Here is a 10,000-nt window from a genome sequence, read left to right as displayed (position 1 = left end):
GGGTAACCCTCTCCTCTCAGTAATATAGTGATTATTAGTCATCTCCTGTCCTGGAGAAACGGTCTCCTCTCAGTAATATAGTGATTATTAGTCATCTCCTGTCCTGGGGTAACGGTCTCCTCTCAGTAATATAGTGATTATTAGTCATCTCCTGTCCTGGGGTAACGGTCTCCTCTCAGTAATATAGTGATTATTAGTCATCTCCTGTCCTGGAGAAACGGTCTCCTCTCAGTAATATAGTGATTATTAGTCATCTCCTGTCCTGGAGAAACGGTCTCCTCTCAGTAATATAGTGATTATTAGTCATCTCCTGTCCTGGGGTAACGGTCTCCTCTCAGTAATATAGTGATTATTAGTCATCTCCTGTCCTGGAGAAACGGTCTCCTCTCAGTAATATAGTGATTATTAGTCATCTCCTGTCCTGGGGTAACGGTCTCCTCTCAGTAATATAGTGATTATTAGTCATCTCCTGTCCTGGAGAAACGGTCTCCTCTCAGTAATATAGTGATTATTAGTCATCTCCTGTCCTGGGGTAACGGTCTCCTCTCAGTAATATAGTGATTATTAGTCATCTCCTGTCCTGGGGTAATGGTCTCCTCTCAGTAATATAGTGATTATTAGTCATCTCCTGTCCTGGGGTAACCGTCTCCTCTCAGTAATATAGTGATTATTAGTCATCTCCTGTCCTGGAGAAACGGTCTCCTCTCAGTAATATAGTGATTATTAGTCATCTCCTGTCCTGGGGTAACGGTCTCCTCTCAGTAATATAGTGATTATTAGTCATCTCCTGTCCTGGGGTAACGGTCTCCTCTCAGTAATATAGTGATTATTAGTCATCTCCTGTCCTGGAGAAACGGTCTCCTCTCAGTAATATAGTGATTATTAGTCATCTCCTGTCCTGGGGTAACGGTCTCCTCTCAGTAATATAGTGATTATTAGTCATCTCCTGTCCTGGGGTAACGGTCTCCTCTCAGTAATATAGTGATTATTAGTCATCTCCTGTCCTGGAGTAACGGTCTCCTCTCAGTAATATAGTGATTATTAGTCATCTCCTGTCCTGGAGAAACGGTCTCCTCTCAGTAATATAGTGATTATTAGTCATCTCCTGTCCTGGAGAAACGGTCTCCTCTCAGTAATATAGTGATTATTTGTCATCTCCTGTCCTGGGGTAACGGTCTCCTCTCAGTAATATAGTGATTATTAGTCATCTCCTGTCCTGGAGAAACGGTCTCCTCTCAGTAATATAGTGATTATTAGTCATCTCCTGTCCTGGGGTAACGGTCTCCTCTCAGTAATATAGTGATTATTAGTCATCTCCTGTCCTGGGGTAACGGTCTCCTCTCAGTAATATAGTGATTATTAGTCATCTCCTGTCCTGGGGAAACGGTCTCCTCTCAGTAATATAGTGATTATTAGTCATCTCCTGTCCTGGGGTAACGGTCTCCTCTCAGTAATATAGTGATTATTAGTCATCTCCTGTCCTGGGGTAACGGTCTCCTCTCAGTAATATAGTGATTATTAGTCATCTCCTGTCCTGGGGTAATGGTCTCCTCTCAGTAATATAGTGATTATTAGTCATCTCCTGTCCTGGGGTAACGGTCTCCTCTCAGTAATATAGTGATTATTAGTCATCTCCTGTCCTGGAGAAACGGTCTCCTCTCAGTAATATAGTGATTATTAGTCATCTCCTGTCCCGGGGTAACGGTCTCCTCTCAGTAATATAGTGATTATTAGTCATCTCCTGTCCTGGGGTAACGGTCTCCTCACAGCCACAAAACTAGACTCTGTCTCCCTCCCTCCCCCTCCCTCCCTCCCTCCCCCTCCCTCCCTCCCTCCTTCCCTCCCCCCTCCCTCCCTCCCTCCCTCCCCCCTCCCTCCCTCCCTCCCTCCCTCCCTCCCTCCCTCCCTCCCTCCCCTCCCTCCCTCCCTCCCTCCCTCCTTCCCTCCCTCCCTCCCTCCCTCCCTCCCCTCCTCCCCCCTCCCTCCCTCCCCCCCTCCCTCCCCCTTCTCCCCCTCCCTCCCTCCCCCTCCCTCCCTCCCTCCCTCCCTCCCTCCAGGGTTTCTTCAGGAGGAGCCAGCAGAGTAATGCAGGGTACTCCTGCCCTCGTCAGAAGAACTGTTTGATTGACAGGACCAGCAGAAACCGCTGCCAACACTGTAGACTGCAGAAATGCCTGACCGTGGGCATGTCACGGGACGGTATGTATATCAGGGTTGGGGTCAATTCCATTTTAATTGTAATTGTAATTAAAATAAATTGGAAAAGAGTAAAACATTTCATCTTTGTAATGCAGTATTTTTACATTTCCCAGCTGATGGAATTCTTAATGCAAATAGTGTGAAATGTTGACAGCAGGATTTGTTTAAATTTTTATTTATTTAACTAGGCAAGTCAGTTAAGATGGCCTAGGAACAGTGGGTTAACTGCCTTGATCAGACTGAAGGACAGATTTGAACCTTGTCAGCTCAGGGATTTGAACTTGCAACCTTGCAGTTACTGAGGGAATTGAATTCAAATTGGAATTTGTGGAATTGTTGTGGATTGTTGTGGATAATATTGAATTGAGAATTTAATTCTTGGAATTGACCGAACATTGGAATAGAGAGGAATTATCTCTGAAATCAAAGACGGACTTGGAATTTGAACAGATATACATTGAATTTACAGCTGAATTGATGTAAAATGTAATTTGTGGAACTATAACCACGATGCATAGGCACACACACACAGAGACACACACACACACACACACACACACACACACACACACACACACACACACACACACACACACACACACACACACACACACACACACACACACACACACACACACACACACACACACACACACACACACACACACACACACACCGACACACACACACACCGACACACACACACCGACACACACACACACACACACACACACACACACACACACACACACACACACACACACACACACACACACACACACACACACACACCACACACCGACACACACACACACACACACACACACACACACACGACACACACACACACACACACACACACACACACACACACACACACACACACACACACACACACACACACACACACACACACACACACACACACACAGACACACACACACACACTGGATTATGAGTCCACTTCGTCCGTCTTCATTTTCCTCCTCAGAGAGGTCAAGTTCTCACACCACGCTATTGTTCAATTAAATAACCTTCGTCAACGTCTCTCCATGTCCCCACAGCGGTGAAGTTTGGCCGTATGTCCAAGAAGCAGAGAGACAGCCTGTATGCTGAGGTCCAGAAGCACCGTCTCCAGCAGGCCCAGCAGCTGCAGAGAGACCTCCATCCCCAGAACCCGGAGGAGGTCGAGCCTCTCTCTCCCCACTATGGCCTCACCGACCTCCCGGAAGACCTGGGAGGGTACATGGAGGAAAACAGCCCTGGGGGGGGTAACGGCCCAGCCTCCAAGGGGGGCTCTGAGTCGGGAGGAGTGGGGGGGTTCTACCTGGACATTCAGCCGTCTCCTGATCAGTCTGGTCTGGATATTAACGGTATAAAACCGGAGCCTCTTTGTGATTATGGTTCCGACCAGGGTTTCTTCCCCTACTGTTCCTTCACCAACGGAGACACGTCTCCCACAGTATCTATGGCTGAGCTAGGTGAGTGGAGAGAGGGAGGGAGGGAGGGAGGGAGGGAGGGAGGGAGGAGGGAGGGAGGGAGGGAGGGAGGGAGACGTCTCCCACAGTATCAATGGCTGAGCTAGGTGAGTGGAGGGAGGGAGGGGGGAGGGAGGGAGGGAGGGGGAGGGAGGGAGGGAGGGGGAGGGAGGGAGGGAGAGACGTCTCCCACAGTATCAATGGCTGAGCTAGGTGAGTGGACCACAGTATCAATGGCTGAGCTAGGTGAGTGGACGGAGGGAGGGAGGGAGAGACGTCTCCCACAGTATCAATGGCTGAGCTAGGTGAGTGGAGAGGGGGATTAAGGGACAGATGGAGAGAGGGAGGAGGGGAAAACTAGGGAGAGGGGAAGAGGTGGAGAGAGGGATTATGGAGGAAAAGGGAGAGTCGTCTCCTACCTCGTCCATGGCTGGGTTAGATGAGGGAGGGAGAGAGGCAGGAAGGGATGAGGTAAGGTTTGGGATGGGGGAGGCAGGGAGGGGTAAAGAGGGAGAGAACAAGAAGAACGAGAGAGGGATATAGAGAGGTAAAGAAAGAGAACGGATGGAGCGAACAGAGAGCACAACCGTGGGGCAAAACAAAGGTGGTTTAAAATAGCAGGAGGCTGCAAACTCATCTTCAGAGCTCATTAGAACATTGTCTGGTTAATTAGCATAGTGTTAATTAGCTCCTATTGGGAACCAAAGGGGCACATGTTCAGGGAAATCAGTTATTTACTCTCCCCTGAGCTCCCAGGAAGTGATGTTCTTCTTTAAACTAAAGTATTTCTCATTGTTTCCTCTTCCCCTTTACTGTGGGCGATGTGTCCCTTTGGTTCATGTTAAATGATTGTATGAACATATGAACAAATGTAGTATTCTCTATTGTAGATCAACCAGCAACAACACAGTGGACAGAGTAGTAAAATACTGTCTGGGTCAATACCAGAGTAGTGAAATACTGTCTGGGTCAATACCAGAGTAGTAAAATACTGTCTGGGTCAATACCAGAGTAGTGAAATACTGTCTGGGTCAATACCAGAGTAGTGAAATACTGTCTGGGTCAATACCAGAGTAGTAAAATACTGTCTGGGTCAATACCAGAGTAGTGAAATACTGTCTGGGTCAATACCAGAGTAGTGAAATACTGTCTGGGTCAATACCAGAGTAGTAAAATACTGTCTGGGTCAATACCAGAGTAGTAAAATACTGTCTGGGTCAATACCAGAGTAGTAAAATACTGTCTGGGTCAATACCAGAGTAGTGAAATACTGTCTGGGTCAATACCAGAGTAGTGAAATACTGTCTGGGTCAATACCAGAATAGTAAAATACTGTCTGGGTCAATACCAGAGTAGTAAAATACTGTCTGGGTCAATACCAGAATAGTAAAATACTGTCTGGGTCAATACCAGAGTAGTAAAATACTGTCTGGGTCAATACCAGAGTAGTAAAATACTGTCTGGGTCAATACCAGAGTAGTAAAATACTGTCTGGGTCAATACCAGAATAGTAAAATACTGTCTGGGTCAATACCAGAGTAGTAAAATACTGTCTGGGTCAATACCAGAGTAGTAAAATACTGTCTGGGTCAATACCAGAGTAGTAAAATACTGTCTGGGTCAATACCAGAGTAGTAAAATACTGTCTGGGTCAATACCAGAGTAGTAAAATACTGTCTGGGTCAATACCAGAGTAGTAAAATACTGTCTGGGTCAATACCAGAGTAGTGAAATACTGTCTGGGTCAATACCAGAGTAGTGAAATACTGTCTGGGTCAATACCAGAATAGTAAAATACTGTCTGGGTCAATACCAGAATAGTAAAATACTGTCTGGGTCAATACCAGAGTAGTGAAATACTGTCTGGGTCAATACCAGAATAGTAAAATACTGTCTGGGTCAATACCAGAGTAGTAAAATACTGTCTGGGTCAATACCAGAGTAGTGAAATACTGTCTGGGTCAATACCAGAGTAGTAAAATACTGTCTGGGTCAATACCAGAGTAGTAAAATACTGTCTGGGTCAATACCAGAGTAGTAAAATACTGTCTGGGTCAATACCAGAGTAGTGAAATACTGTCTGGGTCAATACCAGAGTAGTGAAATACTGTCTGGGTCAATACCAGAATAGTAAAATACTGTCTGGGTCAATACCAGAATAGTAAAATACTGTCTGGGTCAATACCAGAGTAGTGAAATACTGTCTGGGTCAATACCAGAATAGTAAAATACTGTCTGGGTCAATACCAGAATAGTAAAATACTGTCTGGGTCAATACCAGAATAGTAAAATACTGTCTGGGTCAATACCAGAGTAGTGAAATACTGTCTGGGTCAATACCAGAATAGTAAAATACTGTCTGGGTCAATACCAGAGTAGTAAAATACTGTCTGGGTCAATACCAGAGTAGTGAAATACTGTCTGGGTCAATACCAGAATAGTAAAATACTGTCTGGGTCAATACCAGAGTAGTAAAATACTGTCTGGGTCAATACCAGAGTAGTAAAATACTGTCTGGGTCAATACCAGAGTAGTGAAATACTGTCTGGGTCAATACCAGAGTAGTGAAATACTGTCTGGGTCAATACCAGAGTAGTGAAATACTGTCTGGGTCAATAACAGAGTAGTGAAATACTGTCTGGGTCAATACCAGAGTAGTGAAATACTGTCTGGGTCAATACCAGAGTAGTGAAATACTGTCTGGGTCAATACCAGAGTAGTGAAATACTGTCTGGGTCAATACCAGAGTAGTGAAATACTGTCTGGGTCAATACCAGAGTAGTGAAATACTGTCTGGGTCAATACCAGAGTAGTGAAATACTGTCTGGGTCAATACCAGAGTAGTGAAATACTGTCTGGGTCAATACCAGAGTAGTGAAATACTGTCTGGGTCAATACCAGAGTAGTGAAATACTGTCTGGGTCAATACCAGAGTAGTGAAATACTGTCTGGGTCAATACCAGAGTAGTGAAATACTGTCTGGGTCAATACCAGAGTAGTAAAATACTGTCTGGGTCAATACCAGAGTAGTGAAATACTGTCTGGGTCAATACCAGAGTAGTAAAATACTGTCTGGGTCATACCAGAATAGTAAAATACTGTCTGGGTCAATACCAGAGTAGTAAAATACTGTCTGGGTCATACCAGAGTAGTAAAATACTGTCTGGGTCATACCAGAATAGTAAAATACTGTCTGTGTCAATACCAGAATAGTAAAATACTGTCTGGGTCAATACCAGAATAGTAAAATACTGTCTGGGTCAATACCAGAGTAGTAAAATACTGTCTGGGACAATACCAGAATAGTAAAATACTGTCTGGGACAATACCAGAATAGTAAAATACTGTCTGGGTCAATACCAGAGTAGTAAAATACTGTCTGGGTCAATACCAGAGTAGTAAAATACTGTCTGGGTCAATACCAGAGTAGTAAAATACTGTCTGGGTCATGACAGAGTAGTAAAATACTGTCTGGGTCAATACCAGAGTAGTAAAATACTGTCTGGGTCAATACCAGAGTAGTAAAATACTGTCTGGGTCAATACCAGAGTAGTAAAATACTGTCTGGGTCAATACCAGAGTAGTAAAATACTGTCTGGGTCAATACCAGAGTAGTAAAATACTGTCTGGGTCAATACCAGAGTAGTAAAATACTGTCTGGGTCAATACCAGAGTAGTAAAATACTGTCTGGGTCAATACCAGAGTAGTAAAATACTGTCTGGGACAATACCAGAGTAGTAAAATACTGTCTGGGTCAATACCAGAGTAGTAAAATACTGTCTGGGTCAATACCAGAGTAGTGAAATAGTGTCTGGGTCAATACCAGAGTAGTAAAATACTGTCTGGGTCAATACCAGAGTAGTGAAATACTGTCTGGGTCAATACCAGAATAGTAAAATACTGTCTGGGTTATGACAGAATAGTAAAATACTGTCTGGGTCAATACCAGAGTAGTAAAATACTGTCTGGGTCAATACCAGAGTAGTAAAATACTGTCTGGGTCAATACCAGAGTAGTGAAATACTGTCTGGGTCAATACCAGAGTAGTAAAATACTGTCTGGGTCAATACCAGAGTAGTAAAATACTGTCTGGGTCAATACCAGAGTAGTAAAATACTGTCTGGGTCAATACCAGAATAGTGAAATACTGTCTGGGTCAATACCAGAATAGTGAAATACTGTCTGGGTCAATACCAGAATAGTAAAATACTGTCTGGGTCAATACCAGAATAGTGAAATACTGTCTGGGTCAATACCAGAATAGTAAAATACTGTCTGGGTCAATACCAGAGTAGTAAAATACTGTCTGGGTCAATACCAGAATAGTAAAATACTGTCTGGGTCAATACCAGAGTAGTAAAATACTGTCTGGGTCAATACCAGAATAGTAAAATACTGTCTGGGTCAATACCAGAGTAGTAAAATACTGTCTGGGTCAATACCAGAGTAGTAAAATACTGTCTGGGTCAATAACAGAATAGTAAAATACTGTCTGGGTCAATACCAGAGTAGTAAAATACTGTCTGGGTCAATACCAGAGTAGTGAAATGCTGTCTGGGTCATGACAGAGTAGTAAAATACTGTCTGGGTCAATACCAGAGTAGTAAAATACTGTCTGGGTCATGACAGAGTAGTAAAATACTGTCTGGGTCAATACCAGAATAGTAAAATACTGTCTGGGTCAATACCAGAGTAGTGAAATACTGTCTGGGTCAATACCAGAGTAGTAAAATACTGTCTGGGTCATGACAGAGTAGTAAAATACTGTCTGGGTCAATACCAGAATAGTAAAATACTGTCTGGGTCAATACCAGAATAGTAAAATACTGTCTGGGTCATGACAGAGTAGTAAAATACTGTCTGGGTCAATACCAGAGTAGTAAAATACTGTCTGGGTCATGACAGAGTAGTAAAATACTGTCTGGGTCATGACAGAGTAGTGAAATACTGTCTGGGTCATGACAGAATAGTAAAATACTGTCTGGGTCAATACCAGAATAATAAAATACTGTCTGGGTCATGACAGAGTAGTAAAATACTGTCTGGGTCATGACAGAGTAGTAAAATACTGTCTGGGTCAATACCAGAATAGTAAAATACTGTCTGGGGCAATACCAGAGTAGTAAAATACTGTCTGGGTCATGACAGAGTAGTGAAATACTGTCTGGGTCATGACAGAATAGTAAAATACTGTCTGGGTCAATACCAGAATAGTAAAATACTGTCTGGGTCATGACAGAGTAGTAAAATACTTTCTGGGTCAATACCAGAATAGTAAAATACTGTCTGGGTCATGACAGAGTAGTGAAATACTGTCTGGGTCATGACAGAATAGTAAAATACTGTCTGGGTCAATACCAGAATAATAAAATACTGTCTGGGTCATGACAGAGTAGTAAAATACTGTCTGGGTCATGACAGAGTAGTAAAATACTGTCTGGGTCAATACCAGAGTAGTAAAATACTGTCTGGGTCATGACAGAGTAGTGAAATACTGTCTGGGTCATGACAGAATAGTAAAATACTGTCTGGGTCAATACCAGAATAATAAAATACTGTCTGGGTCATGACAGAATAGTAAAATACTGTCTGGGTCAATACCAGAATTGTAAAATACTGTCTGGGTCATACCAGAATAGTAAAATACTGCCTGGGTCAATACCAGAATAGTAAAATACTGTCTGGGTCAATACCAGAATAGTAAAATACTGTCTGGGTCAATACCAGAATAGTAAAATACTGTCTGGGTCATACCAGAGTAGTAAAATACTGTCTGGGTCAATACCAGAGTAGTAAAATACTGTCTGGGTCAATCCCAGAATAGTAAAATACTGTCTGGGTCAATACCAGAGTAGTAAAATACTGTCTGGGTCATGACAGAGTAGTAAAATACTGTCTGGGTCAATACCAGAATAGTAAAATACTGTCTGGGTCAATACCAGAGTAGTAAAATACTGTCTGGGTCAATACCATAGTAGTAAAATACTGTCTGGGTCATGACAGAGTAGTAAAATACTGCCTGGGTCATGACAGAATAGTAAAATACTGTCTGGGTCAATACCAGAGTAGTAAAATACTGTCTGGGTCATGACAGAGTAGTGAAATACTGTCTGGGTCAATACCAGAATAGTAAATACTGTCTTGGTCAATACCAGAATAGTAAATACTGTCTGCGTCAATACCAGAGTAGTAAAATACTGTCTGGGTCATGACAGAGTAGTAAAATACTGTCTGGGTCAATACCAGAGTAGTGAAATACTGTCTGGGTCAATACCAGAGTAGTAAAATACTGTCTGGGTCAATACAGAGTAGTCAAATACTG

At 43.1% G+C, this 10,000-nt stretch overlaps 1 protein-coding gene across 2 annotated transcripts in view; it reads left to right on the top strand.

The window, feature by feature from the left end:
- LOC127925407 (nuclear receptor ROR-alpha A-like) overlaps positions 1–10,000 on the top strand; it is an 82,695-nt gene that overhangs the window by 59,255 nt on the left and 13,440 nt on the right. Inside the window, exons 3-4 of one of the 2 annotated variants that reach the window (XM_052510286.1) lie at positions 2,058–2,199; positions 3,264–3,572. In XM_052510286.1, coding sequence (XP_052366246.1) covers positions 2,058–2,199; positions 3,264–3,572 — 451 coding nt within the window. Of the gene's footprint in view, positions 1–2,057; positions 2,200–3,263; positions 3,681–10,000 lie in introns of both variants that reach the window. The other variant, XM_052510285.1, reaches the window with a different exon arrangement.

The sequence above is a fragment of the Oncorhynchus keta genome, unplaced genomic scaffold (genome assembly GCF_023373465.1).
Source record: "Oncorhynchus keta strain PuntledgeMale-10-30-2019 unplaced genomic scaffold, Oket_V2 Un_contig_5540_pilon_pilon, whole genome shotgun sequence".
In the NCBI taxonomy this organism is placed as follows: domain Eukaryota; kingdom Metazoa; phylum Chordata; class Actinopteri; order Salmoniformes; family Salmonidae; genus Oncorhynchus; species Oncorhynchus keta.
Note: the sequence above shows the minus strand (reverse complement) of the source record. Positions and strands in the feature narration are given on the sequence as shown.